Source organism: Osmerus eperlanus, chromosome 6 (genome assembly GCF_963692335.1).
Source record: "Osmerus eperlanus chromosome 6, fOsmEpe2.1, whole genome shotgun sequence".
NCBI lineage: Eukaryota > Metazoa > Chordata > Actinopteri > Osmeriformes > Osmeridae > Osmerus > Osmerus eperlanus.
Genome location: NC_085023.1, coordinates 4,961,575 through 4,982,337, shown reverse-complemented (window position 1 = coordinate 4,982,337; position 20,763 = coordinate 4,961,575). Strand labels below are relative to the sequence as shown.

The window sequence follows — 20,763 nt, the reverse complement described above, 5'->3', positions numbered from 1 at the left end:
CTGTTCCTGCCACTGACTCCATAGTCTGCTGTAATACACCAAGCCAATCAGATCCCGGTTCAAATGAGCGGCAGCCACAACCATGCAATGAAACGGCTCGACGGTCGGGACTCGGGGCACTGATGCTAGTGCACTGAACACAGTACACACAGCAGAGAAGGTGTGAAAATGCAAGCGAAAACGTAGCTATCTGTTGTCGGGAGATCTCATAACTGTACCTGCCCGGCTACTGTAAAGGAGTCCATGCCCCAGACACAACAAACATAGTACACAGGTAAACGCTTCAAGCCGCTTGGGTAGTAAGTGTTTGTTTCAGCTGTAGCCTATACCCTAAGACTAAGTGTTACTGTGTGCTATTGCATGCAAGCCCGAAAAGCGATATGCCGGCGACATGTTATCACTGAGACTTTTGGCAACAGTCGAAAATGACAAATGTAATTCAGGTTTGAGATTGTCACTTGTCAGAATAGCGCGTAATCTTGGAATATTAGTATTTTAATTGAACAAATAATATATGAGTTAGCCCAAATAATGTATTAAGCTACGCCATCCTTGTGACTGCACCTGCATGGCTTGAATTACTTATGTCATTCTCTTACTTCCCAGTGTGGGCTTGGGTAACTGAGTCCGTGGGTAAACCACTTTCTCCCAGGATTTTCTGGAAGGTTATTGATAATGATGTATTTCTCGTTTTTTTTGTTGTGTGTGTGTGCATGTGTGTGTGTGTGTGTGTGTGTGTCTGCGTGCATCCGTGAGCAGGGCTGCCCCACAACATGACTCTGACCAAGGGAACCTTCACCTACGCAAGTGGAGAAGAGTACAGCGGGGAGTGGAGAGAAGGCAAGAGTCTTCAGTCTTGATGCTTTTCAACACCAATACAGTCACAATCCAACACTTTCACATTTAACATTTAGCTTGACTGAAATGTATCCTTCACTAAATGATGGGACCAAAGCAACAGCAGAGGTTTGGTCTGTACATTGGTGGGGACAAAAGTCGTATCACCCTATATGCTAATATTACCCCTGCTTTGCCACTCATTATTGGTGTGGCCGTTTTAATGGTCTCTTGACATTGATAAGGACATGTCCCTGTCTGTCCCTAAGCCTACACCTTAGGGTCCTCTCTGTATTGGCATAACTTGGTTAATGATGATGAAACCCCGGTACAGTACATTGCTACAGTCTATCAGATGTTGGGAAGCATCCTAGATAGTCTTAGCCTCATCGCTCACAGCTTTGACCTTAAGACAGTAATTTCACAGTAACTGGCTAGTGTGCGTGTCTGTGCTCTCAGACATTAGAGATAAGCTGGGCTGAATGAACAGAGATGAAGATGGCCGAAAACCCCTCCCTTTGCTTCTAATCCTGAACTAGTTAATAATGTGCAGCAAGACCAGACAGTGTCAAGACGTATAGGCATTTATGCAAGAAAAGGTGTTACTTTTTAATTATAGAGACACGAGAAAATTATCAGGAAAAAACAGCTTGTTATTTAAATTTCAGTTTAGTTAATTAAATGTATTTATCAAATGCAGGCAATTCAGGTTTCAGCAGCTGTCAGGAAGCTTGAGTGACAATAATGTGCAAACACACACACACACACGCGCGCTTACAGACACTCACACACACACACGCCTACAGACACACATACTAGAATACATACTGCAGACACTCACATATTAGTATTAGTGGCACACTCATGCACACACAGTATTACAATTGATTAACACTGAAGTCAAGACTATTTAGCCAAATCCCAATTAGCTACCCTTTGGAACCCATGACCCAACACATCCAGACTGACCTTTTGGGTCACTCTCTGTGTTCCAGGATTAGACATTTGATTTAGACTCTTTTAGGGAGTCTGAATCAACCTGTGTTGAGAAAACCAATATCAGGTAGAATGCTTTAAGGGGTTTGGATATTTAAATATTCAGAAGAGAGTATTTGGGTGCATAGTAATCTCCAGAGGTATTTGATGGAGGTCACTTTAAAGGCTGTTTCCTCTGCATTATACACACACCTACACCCCCTCTGTCTCCTGTGCTGTGTGTTCAAGAAGACTCCTGTGACAAGAACACAGAACAACAACAAAATAAATGCCTATGATGAATCGAATCTCCCCTTCAGGGTTCAGAGGGAGCACATATGCAGGACCATACATTCCTCTCATTTCTCCTCCCCATCAGTGAGATTCCGAGGTGGAAAATCCAGGCTAAAAAAGCTCGCTGTGTGAGATTAGACCTAAGTCCTGCAGTGGGCAGATGGGAGCTCCTAATTCAGTAAACCTTTCCTCTGACGAGGGAGGGAGGGGGGGGGGGGTTGTTGAAAGCCTTGTGGGAGCAGACTGGCTTTTAAGGCCTGAGACACTGTGGAAAGACACCGGTTTACCAGGGCCCATCCACATTCAACCATCAAATGTACTGTGCTACTGCACAAAACCAACCACACTGCACCAGCCTGCTACCTGACAGCTGTTAAGCCACGAGCTATTAGCGACACATGAAGTGTCTGATTGACACTTGCATTTCAACATAAATCCTGTAATTGACGTCTTCACGGTCCCCACAAGGTCGTCGACATGGTACGGGCCAGCTCAAGTTCTCTGATGGGACCTGCTTCAAAGGCCAGTTTGAAAACGGACTGTTCCACGGTTCGGGGATGCTGCTTTTCCAAGACGGATCCAGGTGCCGTTTGTTTGTGTGAGAGAAAGTGTGAGAAAAAAGAAAGAGAGAGGTGTGTTTCAGTGTGTGTGTGTGTGTGTGTGTGAGAAACATGCGTGTTTGATGCATTAGATGTCTAGTACTCTACTTCACGTTTAAATGTGCTAGTTTGGAGCCGACTCATATGACGTCCTGCAGGTATGAGGGGGAGTTCACCCAGGGCAAGTTCCACGGCGTGGGAGTCTACTGTCGCGGCGACGGGATGAAATACGAAGGAGAGTTCAGCAGCGGGCGCGTGGAGGGTCACGGTCAGTGGAGTCACCATCATCACCACCAGCATCGTCACAGATCAATCTGCCAGTGCAGTTTCACTGCTGTGGTTATCCATGCCCTCAATGATGTGTAGTGTGTATGTGTGTGTGTGTGTGTATGTGTGTGTGTATGTGTGTGTCCAGGATTGCTGACCTTCCCGGACGGCACTCACGGAGCACCCAGGAACGAAGGTGTGTTTGAGAACCACAAGCTGCAGAAGAGGGAGAAGTGCCCAGGGGTGGTGCAGCAGGCCCAGGCCTCAGCCTCCGCTGCCCGCAGTCTGGCTCTGTGACCCTGCAGGGCTCAGCAGGGCACTTGAGGTGCGCTTGATTTAAGTTAACTGTTAGAGTGAAACCAGGAAGCAGTCATCGTTCCCTTCAATGGGCACTCAGGGACTGGCAACAGGGTTATTCATCATCACCACCTTTTATGATACACACACACTTACACACATAGTCACACATCCACAAAGTCACGCACACAAACATACACACACAAAGTCACACACACACTCCTCCCTCCTCGCTGCCTTGGTGCTTCTAGCAGCTTCCAGTAAAATGACTCTTTGTTGGGCTTATTCAACAACACAGTCTGCAACGAAACACCGAATACCACTTCTGAAGCATGACAGCACAGCCACCACTGGCAACAGAGCTGACTAGGACAAAAATCAAGCATATTAAGTTATACTAATTTTCCCAGTCTATTAGCAGCTTCTTTATCAGCTTCAAGGTGCTATGTTGTGGGTGACAGTCTCTGTTGTTGTGACATGTCTTCGCCATATTCCTGACAGGCTGCTGCCTGTGTGAAAGAAGCAGTCTCCTTGTTTGACTAAATGTTTTTTTGCCAGTGAGGTTCAGTTCATTAATCCACTTTCTACTGTGAACAGCAGAGCAGTTTGCTGTGGAGTAGAGGTTGGTGTTTGTCATTACTGTTTTAACTGAGCAGAGAGAGACCAGCAGACCAGTTTCCTTTGGAGTAGAGGTGGTGAATGTCATTACTGTTGAGGAGGGAGAGACCAGCAGACTCCAGTGAGGAACAAAGGATTTGAGGGGCCTAGTTTTCACATATGCCTTAAATGAGTGGGATGATGGTCTAGAAAGGATCCTCTTCATTTATCGAGGCTCCAAATCCTCCTTCCCTCCCTTCTAATCTTCCCCTCCTCCTCCTCCTCCTCTCCTCACCCCACTCCTCTCCCCCCTCTCGCCTCCTTGCTCTTATCATGTCATATAACACTCTACCTTCTTCATCCTTTCCTCTCCTGCTCCTCTCCCTGTCCACCTCCTCTCATCCCCCTCTATCTGCCCTCCTCCTTCCCCCTGGTGTGCCCCGAGGCTAGGGTGCAGGCGGGAGGGGGGAGGCGGGGGGGGAGCAGGGCAGATGGAGGGATAGGTGATCTGTCTTCAATCATACAGAGGTGTGCAGCTATGTTTGAAGACCTCTGTCAAACTGAGGAGATCTTGTACCTGCAGGAGCGGAGACCTACTGTGGCTGAACCCCTCTACACCCACTCAGAAATACAGTACACAATACCATGTCTGGAGTTGCATCCACATTAGAGCGATATGCTGCTGTATGATTCTGGGATTCTGTCATGTTTGACTCTTTGACTCTTTTGCAGAGAACAAAGGGGATTTGTTGAGTTGACTCCTTGAATTGTGCGTGTGTGTACTGTATGTACTTGCATGATGAACATTTATTAAACCAGTATCATTTTGTGGTTGCAAGATGGTGAATGGGTAAGTAATTTGTATAGTAGTTTGGATGGATCTGTGGTTTTTAAGTATTTTCTTAGACTTTAAACAAAGTACAAATTTCAGTGTTGTATCTCGGTTTTGGATTAGCTTGTTTGATGGTTGTAATATTCTGTAATCAGAACTTGAATGTGGTTTGTTTGAAAGTGCTTTAGTACCATGTTCTGTTCAACCTATTTAGTACTATCTCACCAAATGATTTTTGAAACAGTGGATTTTTTGAGAGATGCCTTAGTATAGCCTTAACCAAAGACTGTTGATTGATTTCATGTGAAGGAAGCGCTCAAAAATAGTAAGACAACATACATAGTGTATATATATATATATATATATGGATCTCTATGATGTTCTCAAAGAATAAGCATTGATAGGGTTTTCTCCACCATCTGTCCATCATTACGGTGTAAGATGTGCGATTCCTTTGTGTGAGACAGCACATAGAGCAGGTATTCCCAAGGAGAGGCTGGTCCCCAGGGGGTTAGTCAAAGGGGCTGAAGACACATCGACCGTCTGGGGACCCTCTGGCGCTGTCATCTTTTTTCTTCTTCTTTAAATGCAGAAACGTTGACAATAAACATCCTGCCTTTCAAACATCCTGTCTTTGACTGTCATTCAGATAAGTCATGGGTAGGAGGGGGCAGAGTCATCCAAGCTGCAGCCAAGCACACACCGAGATGAATAGAGTGCAGGTCAGAATAATATGTGTTGAATTCAGGGGCATAGCCTATGAGGGGGCCTGGGGTGGCCTAGGCCCCTTCATTTACATGCCCCCCCCCCCCCGCCCCCACCCAGATTTTGGAATGTTTACAATAAAAGTAAGGGAAAAAAACCTTGGTTGAATACATTCCAGGCCGTAGAAATGGCTGTTGATATTTCTGCTAAGGAACCAGGGAATATGTGTCTGGGTGGATGGCTGTATTAAAACAAATGTTGTCTTTTGCGTGATATGGGCCTAGGTTTGGTGTTATGAATCGGGGAATGCGGGCAATCTTTGTTCCTCCAAAGTTGTCTAACGTGCAAGTCATACCGCTCCTTCACAGAGGTCTCCAAAGGTGGATCATCGATCTGCTTCAAGGTGCGCTGCCTTGGACTTTCACCTCAAACTGAGTAGAAAAAACATAATTGCTATGGCAACTGTTTTGTTTGAGTGTTTTCTTGAAAACTTAGTGTGCCGCAAATTATCCACCCACCCAATGAGTTCTCTTCCTAATTAAATTATGTTGCACGCCCTTGAATGTCGGGGAAAAACACCCAGCATTTTTTCAAAGGAAATCATTCATATTCTGTATGTCTCTGTCAAGGGAAAGATTCAGTTTTGATGGCCAATCATAGAAAGGACTGGAAGAAAAGAATGTTCCTATAAAGCTGTAAATACACATAACCTTCATGTGTGTGATGCTTTGTCCAGACACAGACATGTTCATATCTTAGGACCATCAAGGTCTGGCTACTTTACCTTACTTTAATGTCAACCTTTGGTTGTCTTCTCAAGTACTGTACTTTCAGGACTCTTTACAGACTCTCATACAATACATACATGGGAATAGATGCCATGGCAACAGGGAGATGGATAGACTAAATTCAGTTAGTTCCCCATCGAATTGAGGCATAATCTTGTTTCTTGGTTTGCAATAATTTGGTTCTTAACGTGGTGTTTATATGTAATTACTTACAGTCAGAGTGCGAATTATACAATGAAAATCGGGGGGTCAACTTCTTCTCCAGGGCATAAAGTAATATTTACGATTACAGGTAAGAACAATATATAAATGTTTCGACCCCCCCGACCTGTTGGTTTTACCTCTTTTGGGGGGTCCAAGTCTTAAATAGGGGGTCAAACTCCCCCAAGCCCCCCCGTAATTCGAACCCTGCTTACAGTATTATAATAATAATTTCTACATACGGGAAATCACTTTGTCACAGGAAGGGAACAAGGAAGGATACAACATGAAACAATTAGCTGGGCTCCCGCTACAGTAGAGGGAAGCAGGGAAGACAAGTGTTTTACATAAAAACGTGTTAGGAGAGAGCAGGTTCCGATATAAACAGGTAGAACAGGTTTGGGTAGAAGATAGACAAATAGTTCAAATCACTCTTTCATTCCCCCTCTAGTTATTTACAGTAACAGATTATATGCAAAATGATACCTTCAATGCTGCATTTAGTTTTTTCATATATCCTCCTCTTGCATATAAAAATGTAAAATGCCTTTATATTTTTGGTATTCGTATTCAATTTATTTATTATCAATGTTTATTTTTGTACCCTACACACAGACACACACAGGAATTTGCATTCACTACATACATACACACACATACAGTAGCCTACACACACACACACACACACACACCACATGAGTGAGTGAGCTGGTCAGCTGATGTATCAGTATCGCTCCTTTCAGCCTCCCGAGAGTGAGCGATCAGTGTCCCCTCAGGCACGTCCAGGCCCCTGATGACATCAGGAAAATATGTTTCCAGAATTTTCTCTGTGATCCTGGGCTTCAGCTGTGGACTAAGCAGCCATGCTAGGCCCGCTCCGCCCAGGGCCACACCGAGGAAGGGTGTTTACTCAACACCACCCAGTACAGTTAGGCTACTGTGTGTTCTGGATTTAACTGCTATCCTCTGTACAGCCGTGCAGTTATGTAGGCTATTTATACATTTGGATGCAGAACAACAAATGAAGCCTCCAACACTGGCCTCAGTGGATGTGGTGTATGCGCTTGTCTGAGAGTCTAACAAGACCTACCTGTTTGGGTTTTCACTGTCCCAACTGTCCCATTTCAGTCCATAAAGCTCTCTGACATGTAAATCCATTTGTTGTTGTTGGTGTGTGTGTGTCTGAGTGTGTGTGTATGTGCTTTAATGCTAAATTAATGTTTAAAGGGCTAAAAGCTGTGACATCTGTACGGGTTGAGGAATTGGGGGATATTTGTGAATCTAAAGCCAGATCACTGAAGCCCTCTGACTGTGGACGGCCTGTGGAGAGGAAACCTCTAATCTCCCGGCATTAGCCTGCCATGTCCTAGAAAGATGTTGAATTTGTTAGAGAGCATGAAAGCACCAACATCCCTCTGATGGTACCATCCTACCATATGCCGACGTCTTTAGTGGATCGGAAGTGTGGACAGGCAGCCAGGCAGCAGTTAGGCCCTGAGTGAGTGTTTCCCAGTAAGTCTAAGTGAGTGATTTGCAGTAAGTATAAGTGAGTGATTTATAACAGAGTGAGAGAGGAGAGGGGGTGGTCCAGTTGGAGGGTTCGGTAAGAAATCCTAATGGCGTGCTGGATTGACAAGGAGGAGAAGGGAGGGCAGTGTCAGAAAGGGAAAAGAGTGAAGGAGGACCGATTCAGAGAGGGAAATGGAGAGAGAGAGAGAGAGAGAGAGAACTGAAGAGAGGGAAATGAGAGAGAGAGAAAGTGAGAGAGAACTGACGAGAGTGGCATGGAGAGAGAGAGAGAGAGAGAGAGAGAGAGAGAGAGAGAGAGAGAGAGAGAGAGAGAGAGAGAGAGAGAGAGAGAGAGAGAGAGAGAGAGAGAGAGAGAGAGAATATTGAATAGTTAAATGGAGAGAGAAAGAGAGAGGCTAAACGAGAGAGAACTACCCACTGCGTAGAATAGGGGAGAGAGGACAGAGTCAGGATCCTATAGCTCTTTATTGGTCTAGCTGTAGTCTGGGCGTGTAGATATATGTTTGTGTGGGGCTGAAAACATGCCACTGGGATAGATACAGCGCATCACAAAAACAGTGGGATAGGAGGTTATGAGGTACACGTTGTGTTTCGTTTCTATGGGAACAGTAAGGTCATGGTGGATCTGAGTTACACGTACACACACATGCCCACACACAGACACACTTCCCTCTCTTCTTCCAGGACCAGGGTGTGTGTGTGTGTGTGTGTGTGGTTAGGAGGGTATCAGGCCCACCAGTCTAAGCTGCTCCAACTTCTCCAGGGTTTCCTTGGTGTCAAACTGCCACTGTTTCACCTGCTCCACAGCAATGAGGCCAGCCTGGACACACAACCATCACATCAACACACACACACAGCCTCCCTCAAACCATGGAATCCCAAAGCAGCTGATTTAGCTAACAAAGTAAGCAAAACGTTAGTGTTTTTGTTTGTGTGTGTCGAGATAGTAAGCACCGTTTCAATCAAACCATAGATCTACGTTTGGGGATGGTGTTGTGGTTAGGATCGTCTCTCTGGTCTGGGGGCAGGAGAGACTGTGTGGGACTCACATAGTTTTGGATCTTGGTGTCCGCTCCCGCCACTATGAGCAGGTGGACGATCTTGTACCTGTTGAGACGCACAGCATCGTGCAGGGCTGTGTCTCCCTCCTGGAAAGCAGAACCAAAGCAGAGCAGCTTTCAGTACAGCATGTGGAAAGATGGCTTGTGTTCATCCAGTTTAATCAGACAGGGTCAGGGCGCAAGGGCAAAACATTCAACTGGACTTGACTTGTGTACTGGGAAAAAAGCTTGTTTCTTTTCTCACAGGGCTTGAAAAGCGATGACACGTGCTCAGAGGTGTGACTCCATGACCCAACATTACCAACTGTTGTAGCTGCTGTCCTTCAGGGAGAAAACCCCTGTAGGTAGGCCTCTCACACTCACAGTGTTTAGAAAGCATGTGTTCTACCTGAACAGTTGTGTGTGTTCTGTGACCAGCACTCTGTGTGTCTCCAGCTGGACTCCAGAGCAGTCCACTGGGAAAGCAGAGGAGGGAGGCCAGCAGATGTTACATGGGCAGGATCTGAACCGGTGACCTGTGGCTCTGCAGTCAAATCCTCAATGACTAAGCGCTACCCAGTGCTGAGCATTAATAGAGGACCTATTCTGCTATATCGTTTATAATGAGTTGACTAGTTTTGGAACACTTACCGTATTGACGATCTGGTTATAGTTAGCTGAGGGTTTATAGAGCACGGGTACTGCTGTTGTGATTGGTGAGCTGAATGTTTGTGGAGCACCTGTACAGCTCAGGGCCATACGCAGGCGGCGTCCTGTCCTACCCTGTCCTTGGCGTTGATCTTGGCGCCGTTGGAGATCAAGAAATCCACCACATCAGCATGGCCGGTCCTGGTGGCCACATGCAGGGGCGAGCTCATGGCCTGCACACACACACATTCAAACACACACACGCACGCACACACACACTCTCTCTCACACACACACGCACACACATACATTCACACACACACAAATGTATGTACGTGAATGGCATGCTTACACATGCTACATGAACAGCCCCTCATACAAAAATTCACTCACTCACACACACACAAACATTTGCTATACATGAATACACACACAACATCTGACAGGACAGTTGACAGGTAGAAGTGTACCGCTGCAGCACACACACACATACACTAACCCCTCACCTTCCTGTGCACCATCCCCCACAGACACACACCTACACATGGTTCCTCACCTTATCCCTGACATTGAGATCTGCTCCATGACTGTGGAGGACTTTGAGCACGCCCAGTCTCCCTCCTCTGCTTGCCCAGTGGACTGCTCTGGAGTCCAGCTGGAGACACACAGAGTGCTGGTCACAGAACACACACAACTGTTCAGGTAGAACACATGGAGATCCGGTTAGGAAGAACATACAGGTAGAGAACTGGTCAAGTAGAACACGATGAGAACTGTATATGATACAAAAACATCTATACGTTATACATATTTTGTATATGTATAAGGTAACCTTATCAGTTATACTATATTTGTGTCATTATAAGAACATGCTCAAACATCAATACTGCTATTTGGTTTATTCAGCTGAACACCAAGGAGGACCTACTAATGATTTTTTGTTAATAGTTAATTGAGTATTTATAGATACATGATACTATAAACAGTAATCCTAGATATATAAAATCTATTGACAACTGTTAAACTGTTAAGCTGTAAAAAGTTCTATCCTGAACCCCTCTGAGTTCTCTTACCCGGTCCTTCAGTGTGATGTCTGCTCCGTTCTCCAAAAGCTTCTGGATCACCATGATGTGGCCCTCCATGGATGCTCGGTGCAGAGCAGTCCTCCGCAGCTGGCCACAGTTCAACACGCGTGTCACAAACCCTCAGTCATACATGTCAATAACAGTTCAACATCTCATTCTAAAGTATCCTCAGGTTTGTGCTTGTGTTGCTGAACATTCCTCATGTTGCTGGAGGAGGTCTGACCTTGTGTATGTGTACCTCGTCACACGTGGAGGTCTGACCTTGTGTATGTGTACCTCGTCACACGTGGAGGTCTGACCTTGTGTATGTGTACCTCGTCACACGTGGAGGTCTGACCTTGTGTATGTGTACCTCGTCACACGTGGAAGTCTGACCTTGTGTATGTGTACCTCATCACACATGGAGGTCTGACCTTGTGTATGTGTACCTCGTCACACGTGGAGGTCTGACCTTGTGTATGTGTACCTTGTCACACGTGGAGGTCTGACCTTGTGTATGTGTACCTCGTCACACGTGGAGGTCTGACCTTGTGTATGTGTACCTCGTCACACGTGGAGGTCTGACCTTGTGTATGTGTACCTCGTCACACGTGGAAGTCTGACCTTGTGTATGTGTACCTCGTCACACGTGGAGGTCTGACCTTGTGTATGTGTACCTCGTCACACGTGGAAGTCTGACCTTGTGTATGTGTACCTCATCACACATGGAGGTCTGACCTTGTGTATGTGTACCTCGTCACACGTGGAGGTCTGACCTTGTGTATGTGTACCTCGTCACACGTGGAGGTCTGACCTTGTGTATGTGTACCTCGTCACACGTGGAGGTCTGACCTTGTGTATGTGTACCTCGTCACACGTGGAGGTCTGACCTTGTGTATGTGTACCTCGTCACACGTGGAGGTCTGACCTTGTGTATGTGTACCTCGTCACACGTGTTCGGATCTCCACCATCCGACAAATACTTCACCACGACGTTCAGTTTGCCCTGGATGGCTGCGTTCATGAATTCATCTTTATTCACCACATCCAGCTAAACACAGATGCACACACACGCACACTCATATTTGCAACCACAAATATCAATTTGACAAGTTAAACGGATAGAAGTTACATGAATCAGTTATGAACTTACCACGGGCATTTCTATGGGCACCCTGGCTGAGAACCCCTTCTTCCTGGTCTTCTTCTTCTGACGGAGCTCTGCAAAGTTTTCAGCGCCTCCCAGATCCACAATCTCCCTGCGAAGATCAGAGGAGGTCTTCCTCACTCGAGCCTCCACCTGATAGACAACCACCAACAACAACATTATCCTCGTTGGTGAAATGACAGGCTCACTAGAACAGAGAAGACCTTCGTGACATGTTGTATGTCTTAATTGGGCATTGGCTCATCCAGTAATGAGCCGTTGCCTAGGGGACCCCAGAAGAATGTCATGTCAGGGAGATGTCGAGGGCCGTGTGATTCGTGTCTAGGTGGGGTCCTTCACACCCCTCCCAGGCAGGGCAGCGTGTTGGTTATGTTGGTTATCTCCTGCAGTTTGGTGTGTTTATCTTCCCAGGGCTGGTATAAGTCGCTCTGGATAAGAGCGTCTGCTAAATGACTAAATGTTGGGGGGGGGGGGCGAGATGTGAGATGGGAAGGAGGGTTCAGTGAGTGTGACGAAGAGAGGGGGGGAAGGGGTAGGAGGGTTAAGAGAGGGGGGGGGGGAGGGCAAGAGAAGGGGAAGGCTTGAGAGAGGGCAGAAGGGGTGAGGGGGAGGGCAGGAGAGGATGGGTCAGGAGATGTGGAGAAATAGACAGCACAATAAGAGGGGGGGGGGTCAGGAGAGAAAGAGCCATGTGCTTGTAGAGCCTGGCATGCCTGGGGAGACTCTGGGGTGTTGTGTGTGGTAATGCCAGTGATAACAGCCAGTGACATTCGCAACGCGGTGCCCTCTTGATGCGACAGTCATTGTTAAGGAGAATGTTCTCAATAAAGTGCTGTATGCATGCAGTGGCTCAGAGTGTGCTCCTTGTGACTGGTCTTTTAAAAGAGATGGATCACAGCAACTGTTACCAGTGCAGTGAAGGATAACATATACCACAGATACAATCCTTCCAAACATTCAGCTAACAAGCACATTCTTGAGATTCCCCTTTGTTGTTTACAAGAATGATACCTGAATGTCAGCAACTGTCTGATTGGTGGGTTCACCATTCTTCTCTCCCTCGTCCTCGTTGGATGAATCTCCCGTAATATGACCCAGTCTCAAGGCACGGGCTCTGCGATGCTAACAAATAAGTCAACAGTCTAACCCGAGTGAACAACTAAGCATATGAACAACCAAACAACCAGAAACAAAAACTTTCAATACTGAATGTTGAAACTAATCAGTAATTTACTTTATATAGGATAACCCTGGGAGCTAAGGATTTAAAAATAACTAGAACAAAGAAGTATTGGTGTCTGTGTTTGAAATTGTGTTTAATGTGAGATTAGCTGCTACGATTGAAACACACAGACCTGTAAATAGCTGCAGTGAAAGAACGCCAGAGTTAATTTGAATCTAAATCTGTGAATGTCAGACATGTCAGCTGGGAATGATGTTTGTGGTGAACATAGACTACCTTTCTAGAGTGACAATATGACACCATCTGTTAGGATCTTATTAAATATCATCAAGTACAACTCTCTATTAAATATAATTGTCATACATTTGGATGTGGCTCAAGGACAATAACATGAAGTTTATTGAGCTAACTAACACCAGAAGGCCAACTTTGAATGAAAACTCTTAGATTAAGTTGAATCAAAATAGAGAAAAATGGAGAAAGTAAAACTAAGTGTTTACATTTTGATTTGAATCTTTACTAAGGCAAGATCCACTGTAACGTTGTATAGGAGTTGGATGTGTACCAGACTGATACATAAGATCAGCATGGTAAACACAGTTAACAAGCTGTGGCTATTTCAGAAGTAGGGTGAGTGTATATGGAGTTCTGTACTGTCAGGTCATTCAGAACCACAGCTGATTGTACCTGGGTTTGTGCGTGAGTGTGTGCGTGCGTGTGTGTGCGTGTGCCTGCGTGCATGCGTGTGTGTGTGTGCGTGCTTGTGTGTGCCTGTGGTGAGGAGTATGACTATGGATGATATCAGTAGGGATCCACCGTTTTTGAAAGGGCAAGGAAGTCATGTTGGTTGTCATGGTGACAAACTGACTTCTTTCCCCAGGTTGAACCCATATCTGATGTATGAGTCAGTCAATCTTTTATGCACACTCTTTCTGTCTTAAAAAATATGACAGAATAAATGTATTTAAATAATTTAGATAATAATTTTTATTTTATTCTCTGTAGTAAAAAAGATTTTGTCATAGAGCCGCAAATTACAGTTACAGATACCAAAATAACGAAAGAGTGGTTTAAATATATTTGCCACATAACAGAGATTTCTAACATTAAATTGACATTAAAGTCTATCAAGGCAGTATTTTATCCTGTGGTCAGCTGAGTTATAGCAGACACTCACTTGTCCATGAAGCTCAACTCAAAACAAGAGTTCCAGTTTCTCACCTCGGTTGTCACGTTCTCCAGTTCGATCCTCTGGTTGACCACGTTGAGGGGCCAGGGCAGCTCTCCCTCCATCGCTGCAGCTCACACGCTCGATGGCTGAAGGGAGGAAGGTTCCGTAACAAACGCTTCAGTCAATCGCGCTACTTTGGTTGCTCCGAACACAGTCCAGTCTGCCTCGGTGCAGCTGGGTGGGCAGCTCTGATGAAGTGTCGGTCTGTTGAAAGGAGTATGTTTATCTGTGGTGTGTTTGCGATGCGTGTGCGTGTCGGTTGTGTTCCCTAATCCAGTTGGTGTTCTGTGTGAATGTGTGTGACCTTAGAGCAGCTCTGCTATGGAATAATAAGCTTTGTTGATGTGGTCTCCTGTCCTTATACTCCTGGTTGGAATGCTGGGCTCATGGAGTAACACTGTGTAACCCCTGCAGACAGGTGTGTGTGTTCTGTGTGTGTGTGCGTGTGCATGCCCACGTGTGTACGTAGCAGCCTTAACTGGTTGCTACAGTGACACGTCTCAGTACCTCTACCACAGCATGTACACACACACACACACATTCAGAAGGACCTCTCTCAGGTCACGAGAGGTGCATTCGTTCCGCAGTCTGCAAGTTTACATAGTGACCCCAGTGTCAGTCCAGCCTTTTTTACAAGCGTTTAGGCCCCATAAACACCCTGTTTGGAAGGATTACGTTATTTATAAGTATTTCATTGGTGTCAAGTGATACCTTGTAAATACCTTCCTGGTTCATACAACTGCCAACTACAACCAATCACAGACCAGATCATAAGACCTTCCTCTGGGAATACACTTTGACACACATTAGTGTATCTGTTGAGCAAAAACTGAAATAATGGTTGTTCAAAATGTTACTGTTAATTCGAAATGTGTGTTTTGCAGTGAGACAAGTGAGAGGAAAGGATTAGTTTATGACAGCGCTGATCGGAGGTTTAGAAGGAAAGATCACACACATATACACACACAGACATAAACACTCACACATTAAAACACACACCTAAGCATGCTCCGTCGGTCCTATAAACCAGCCCTGTGATCCAGCTGGGTGAGTCTCAACTGATATAAATTCTGGGGGAGAGGAACTGAAACATAAGTCTTTCTGGTTAAATATATTGTAGACATGTTGCTAAACAGAGTGTTATCACAACACACCCTGAAGGGGTTGTCAACACACCTTGAGAACACTGTGAAAGAATATGATACATTACCACTCTTACACTAAATAGGTGTCATCATTTAAAAATAAACCTTTTTTGTCAACAAACTTTTGATCAGTGGTTTAGTTCTCAGATAAACCCAATCTAAAAACACACACCTCCCTTTATGAGGGTGTCCTGTGAACGAATAAGTAACTGATTAACAGGTGCAACGGCAAGGGAGAAGACAGAGTTCACTTCTTTCCGTGTGTGTGTGCTTGTGTGTGTATGTGTGTGTGTTTGTGTGTGCGAGAGAGAGAGTTAATAAAACAGACCTTGGACCAGGGAACCCTGCCTTTCTACCAGAGAAGGAAACTTCCTCTCAACACGTAAAACTGACCGGAGGTCTTTTAACTGGAGCTACAGTGGCAGACACAGCTCTCTCACGTGATGACAGAGAAGCCGGATGGCCATTTTGTTCGAACGGGGAAGCGAAGGCTCTGTGTTCTCTCTCTCTCCCTCTCCTCGCTGTGTAAGGAACACAGATCCAACATCATTTGACAACCCTCACTTGGCTGCACCACTCCAGGTACCAGCTCTTTACATCAGATCTGGGTGTGTTTGAACTTCATGTTGTTTATATAGGTAATAATAAGCAGAGTTTGATGTTTATTATTGTCGTATGCTAAGGTGTGTCTGACTTGACACATTTACGGTGAAAGTCTCTAAAACTAGCATATCCTCTGTCAGAGCTTTCGGATTCTCAGAGATGATATACGTAACTGAAGTTTTTTCTGGTCGCGGCTACAGTTTGTTGTGTATGAATCTGTCCAGACACGAGACCAGGGTCAGTTACCCTGCCTGAGGGAGAACACCAAGGGCAAACAGGAAGGAACGCAGGAACGGCAGGAACTGCGACCACTGGAGGCGCCGCAGGGGTTGGGGGCTGGTTGCCATGGTGACCCTGAACCGCCTGAGTGTGGTGGATCCAGAGGACAGGTGCCCTCTGCTAGCGGAGGTGGAGGCGGTCCAGATCTCCCCCAGCAACCACCACCATCACCACCACTCCAGGAAACCTGACACCAGGGAGCTCCTCCTCAGCAGGTGTGTGTGCGTGTTGTCTGTTAGGGTGTGTATGTGTGTGTGTGGTGGGTGTATGTAGGGGTGTTTGTGTGTGGTGTGTGTGCGTGGTGTGTGTGTGTGTGTGTGGGGGGGGGGGGTTGTATAGGCGTAATTCTATGGGGGGACAGGGGGACACGTCCCCCCGAATATTTGATCATACTGTATGATTATGCGGGCAATATCGATGTGACTGCTAGTGCGTCTTTCTTTCCAGCTCCGAAAATATCAAATCCCGGCCGGTCCATTTCCCAAATCCATTCGACTTGCCTTACACTATACATTAACAAAATCTATTTATCCTGAAATCCATGTCATGATTTCCCTATACCTTTGTACTCTTGTGCACCAACAATAAGTGAGTTAGGAGCGCGAAATCAGACAGACATTTGGCACATATTTAAGGGAAATTCACGAGAATTTCGAATTGTAGAATTAGTGCAAATTTCGAATTGTAGAATTAGTGCAAATTTCGAATTGTAGAATTAGTGCAAATTTCGAATTGTAGAATTAGTGCAAATTTTGATTGCAATACTATACAGCTTGTATGAATGGGACTTTTGACAAGCTAGCCGACAGCTACCTATACAGGCTAGCAGTATACATTGGTTTGACGATCAGATGGAATAAAATGCCTTGAAAAGAAAAGTCAGACTCTGACTTTTCTTTTCTTTTGATAATTTTCTTTTGTGTATGCACCAACACAGAAAGTCCCACAGCTGTCCCTCCCAATGTGTGATTGACTATTTCGCCTTTGGTGGGTTGTCTGTGTGTGTGAAGGGTGTGAGTGGGGTACCTGTGGGTGTGTATTGACTGTGTGTCTGGATTGTGTTTGTGTGTCGTGTGTGTATATTGTTTGTCTGTGTGTGTGTGTGGAATGTGTGTGTGGGTTGTCTGTGTATGTGTGGCTTATCTGTGTGTGGAATAAAGAAGGGTGAGGTGTGTGTGTGTGGGGTGGATATCTACGGGGTGTGTAGGGTCCTTAGTGTCGGTGTGCTTGCATATGTGCGCAATTTGAGTTTTTTGGGGGTGCACGTGGGTGTGTGTTTAAGTGTGTGTTAATGTCCGTGTTTCCCCCAGGACTAACAACCTAGCCCTGAGTCTGGTGTTGCTGGTGGGATGTTACTCTGCTGTCCTCATCCCTGAACTTATACCCTCCAACAAGCTGTCCTCAACAGAGGACAGCCTGACACAAAAAGATCTGGTACTGAACACACACACACATTTATCACATCTGTTTTCACCTATTATAATTTATTTTGGAGGGTATCTGCTAAAAGCAAAATGTATTTGTAATTCTCTCTCTCAGCTTGTTTATACTTTCTCCCTCCCGCACTCCCACATCCTCCCTCCCTCCCTCATTCCCACTCCCACCTTGTACCCACCTCCACTTCACCCACCTCCTCCGCCAATCCCCCTCCCATCACTCTCCAGGCCTTGCTGAACCGCTCGGCCTCCTTGCTCTCTGGAGCCTGCCAGTCAGACTGGTGTGTGAGCCGCCTGCGCTCCCTGGCCTGCTCCCCGGGCCTCCAGGACATCCCTGTCTTCCTCCATCAGGCCCACAGGCCCGTGCCCTGGGAGCATGCCCCTCCGCTGGGGCTGCAGGGCAGCGAGGAGCCCCTGGTCCTGGCCCTGGCCACCATCCCTAAGCCGGGCCTGCCCGCGCACCTGGCAGGAAGGAGGGGTGCGGGGGGCTGCAGGCGCTGTGTGGTGGTGGGCAGCGGTGGGGTGCTCCACGGCAGCCATCTTGGATCTCACATCGACCAGTATGACGTCATCATCAGGTGACGCTACACTATAGCTGCTTTGAAGTTAGTTAGGACGTAGCAGTTGATAGTGTGTAAGATGCAGTTCAATGATCTTAGATAGTGTGTGTCCTTTTATCTACAGATATGTTACATGTATAACAACAATTATGACAAAAAGACGTGTATAGATATAAATGTGAAAAATCTACTTTGCCCACACATCTAGAAGTTTCCATATCATTAGAGAAATCTCTGGTGCCAATTCCTGCTTGCTCCCCTCTCAAGGATGAACAACGCACCGGTGTCTGGGTTTGAGCGGGACGCAGGCTCCAGGACCACCATCCGCCTCATGTATCCAGAGGGAGCCCCTCATTCCCCCAGAGAGTACCTGCACACCCCCCTGGTGGTCCTGGTGGTCTTCAAAAGCCTGGATCTAGACTGGCTCACCTCCATCCTCACCAAACAGCCTCTGGTGGGTATGGTGGTGTTTTAACACCAACTGGCACAGCAAGAATAAGTTGTGTCCCTTTTCATCTATAGCAACAGTGACGTTTTGACTAAATGGAGCTACACTGAAATGCCCAAATCTTGAAACCTAAATTTCAAAAAGTGCCACCCAAATGAAGCTGTTCTGAGGCCCAGCATGACATGGTTCTGGGTCTGCTTCCTGTGTCTGGGTCTACAGAGCTTCTGGTCCAAGTTGTGGTTCTGGAGAGAGGTGGTGGAGGACATTCCTCTGGGCCCAGAGAACTTCCAGATCCTCAACCCGGAGATCCTGCTCAGGACGGGGCTGGCGCTCCAGAGCTACACCCAGCAGCAGAGAACGGTCAGCCAGAAAATGACAACACTCATGATGTCATAAGCGCTCATCGAATATGAATTCGGATGAAGTCATACACGTTCATGTGCATGAATACTGAAGATGTCAAAGACGTTTATGAAATTTGAATCCTTATTATGTCATAAATGTTCATAGAATATGAATACTGAAGATGTCATAGACCTTCGTGGAATTTGAATACTTATGTCATAAATGTTCAGTTACATATGAATACTTGAGTCATAGATGGTCAGAGAATTTGAATACTCTATGTCATGAACATTCATGCTCATATGAATACAGACGTTCAGTTGTGAAAACTACATAAAGTATAAGTGCTGATGTCATACAGTAGAGCTTCATGTGAATGAATACTGATGTCATAGACATTATATGTATATATACAGTATGTATACACATATACATGTATATACAATCTGAAAAGGGATAAGTCTCCTTACCCCTCTCACTGTCCTCCATCTTATCACTCACTCTTTCTCTCTCTTCACCACCACACTCTCTCCCTCACTCATGCTGTCTCTGTGACCCCCCTCCCCCCGGCCCCCCTCCAGATGGTGCCCACGCTGGGGGCCTGTGCGGTGGTGATGGCCCTGCAGCTGTGTGACCAGGTCAGCCTGGCCGGCTTCGGCTACGACCTGCAGCAGCCTGGAGCCAGACTGCACTACTACGAGTCGCTACGCATGGAGGCCATCAAGGCCCAGGTCGCCACACACACACACATCTGCACGCGCACATGCAAATGCGCACACTAGCAAATGCACACACCTATACCATAAAATACACAATACACACTTGCGGATGGCCACATTCGAACTAAACCAACAGCACTCTCCGTAAGACGGACACTGTGATGACGACGTTAACCAGCTCGAAGCCGTTCTGAACGGATGTGTGGCTGTGTTACTTCCAGGTGGTCCACGACGTCAGCGCTGAGAAGCTCTTCCTGAGGGAGCTGGTGGCCGCAGGGGCGGTTAGCGACCTCACGGGGGCGCTGTGAAGCGGGCGCAGCGATGCGACCCCCCCCTTCCCCTCCACTCGCGCCCGCCTGCGGGGACGTCAGCCTGGACGCCCCTCCTCGGGTTCAACATGCCAACACGGGGGGTCTACGCTACACTGGAGCTCCTCCTCTCTTCTCCTGTCTCTCTCTCGTTCTTCTCAAACTCTCTCTCCCTTCAGGCTCTCTCCTGGTGGGAAACACTCAGTTTGACATTTCCCAGCACAGTAGAGGCGGCACGAGGGAACACGTTTCACTTCAATACGGTCAAATGAGCTCCCTGCAACAAACTTTGCTACGTCAGGCCTCTCTTGGCAGAAACACTGCGAGCAGATGTTCATCTCACCACCTGGCCTGAAATAACACTAACATGGGCGCAGCACCTTGGGTCTTCACCAGAGCATTCACTGAAGGGGGCTGTTCAATGCGTCATATTCCAGAATACGAGAGATCGTCGAAGAGCTGATGTCCTCAAGGGTGAACGTGGATGCTGACTTGGAACATCGTGGTCACACACCAGTGTGCCCATGTCCACTTCCCACTTGTTTGAACTGAACAAGCTTAGAAAGGGTTGACTTTGTATTTTTGTTATAGTTGTGTTCTTTTTAAAGATATATAAACAGATTTGACCATCACTGAAGATTTTACATGAACACCACACTCCAAT

General features: G+C 46.4%; 3 protein-coding genes across 6 annotated transcripts; 2 read left to right on the top strand and 1 right to left on the bottom strand.

The window, feature by feature from the left end:
- The first annotated feature begins 89 nt into the window (after positions 1-89).
- Positions 90-5,308, top strand: morn4 (MORN repeat containing 4). Its single transcript, XM_062463089.1, has 5 exons — positions 90-274; positions 760-840; positions 2,575-2,689; positions 2,864-2,973; positions 3,121-5,308. The coding sequence occupies exons 2-5, from the start codon at positions 774-776 to the stop codon at positions 3,267-3,269; spliced, it is 441 nt and encodes a 146-aa protein (XP_062319073.1). The 5' UTR covers positions 90-274; positions 760-773; the 3' UTR covers positions 3,270-5,308.
- A 3,096-nt stretch (positions 5,309-8,404) lies between these two features.
- Positions 8,405-14,652, bottom strand: ankrd2 (ankyrin repeat domain 2 (stretch responsive muscle)). Of its 3 annotated transcripts, none has more exons than XM_062463109.1 (9): positions 14,247-14,648; positions 12,854-12,964; positions 11,828-11,974; positions 11,603-11,725; positions 10,684-10,782; positions 10,167-10,265; positions 9,745-9,843; positions 8,972-9,070; positions 8,405-8,742 (listed from the first exon to the last, which is right to left on the bottom strand). In XM_062463109.1, exons 1-9 carry the CDS (start codon positions 14,316-14,318, stop codon positions 8,638-8,640), a joined length of 954 nt encoding a protein of 317 aa, XP_062319093.1. In that variant the 5' UTR covers positions 14,319-14,648; the 3' UTR covers positions 8,405-8,637. The 3 variants fall into 3 exon arrangements, with proteins under 3 accessions (XP_062319093.1, XP_062319094.1, XP_062319095.1); XM_062463110.1 differs by having other exon boundaries at positions 11,618-11,725; positions 14,247-14,646; XM_062463111.1 differs by lacking the exon at positions 12,854-12,964 and having other exon boundaries at positions 14,247-14,652.
- A 1,090-nt stretch (positions 14,653-15,742) lies between these two features.
- st3gal7 (ST3 beta-galactoside alpha-2,3-sialyltransferase 7) lies at positions 15,743-20,752 on the top strand. Of its 2 annotated transcripts, none has more exons than XM_062463107.1 (8): positions 15,743-15,983; positions 16,229-16,498; positions 17,594-17,717; positions 17,948-18,297; positions 18,547-18,733; positions 18,947-19,087; positions 19,654-19,803; positions 20,013-20,752. In XM_062463107.1, exons 2-8 carry the CDS (start codon positions 16,350-16,352, stop codon positions 20,097-20,099), a joined length of 1,188 nt encoding a protein of 395 aa, XP_062319091.1. In that variant the 5' UTR covers positions 15,743-15,983; positions 16,229-16,349; the 3' UTR covers positions 20,100-20,752. The 2 variants fall into 2 exon arrangements, with proteins under 2 accessions (XP_062319091.1, XP_062319092.1); XM_062463108.1 differs by having other exon boundaries at positions 15,743-16,009.
- Positions 20,753-20,763: the final 11 nt, after the last annotated feature.

Excerpts from the sequence above, each read along its gene's own strand:
- st3gal7 (XM_062463107.1), top strand. The coding sequence starts at position 16,350 with ATGGTGACCCTGAACCGCCTGAGTGTGGTGGATCCAGAGGACAGGTGC. Across the intron at positions 18,298-18,546 it reads CAGTATGACGTCATCATCAG|GATGAACAACGCACCGGTGT; the intron begins GTGACGCTACAC and ends TCCCCTCTCAAG. Across the intron at positions 19,804-20,012 it reads TGGAGGCCATCAAGGCCCAG|GTGGTCCACGACGTCAGCGC; the intron begins GTCGCCACACAC and ends TGTTACTTCCAG.
- morn4 (XM_062463089.1), top strand. The coding sequence starts at position 774 with ATGACTCTGACCAAGGGAACCTTCACCTACGCAAGTGGAGAAGAGTAC. Across the intron at positions 841-2,574 it reads CAGCGGGGAGTGGAGAGAAG|GTCGTCGACATGGTACGGGC; the intron begins GCAAGAGTCTTC and ends GGTCCCCACAAG. Across the intron at positions 2,974-3,120 it reads CGGGCGCGTGGAGGGTCACG|GATTGCTGACCTTCCCGGAC; the intron begins GTCAGTGGAGTC and ends GTGTGTGTCCAG.
- ankrd2 (XM_062463109.1), bottom strand. The coding sequence starts at position 14,318 with ATGGAGGGAGAGCTGCCCTGGCCCCTCAACGTGGTCAACCAGAGGATC. Across the intron at positions 10,783-11,602 it reads ACGAGGTACACATACACAAG|CTGCGGAGGACTGCTCTGCA; the intron begins GTCAGACCTCCA and ends AACTGTGGCCAG. Across the intron at positions 9,844-10,166 it reads ATCTCAATGTCAGGGATAAG|GCCATGAGCTCGCCCCTGCA; the intron begins GTGAGGAACCAT and ends GTGTGTGTGCAG.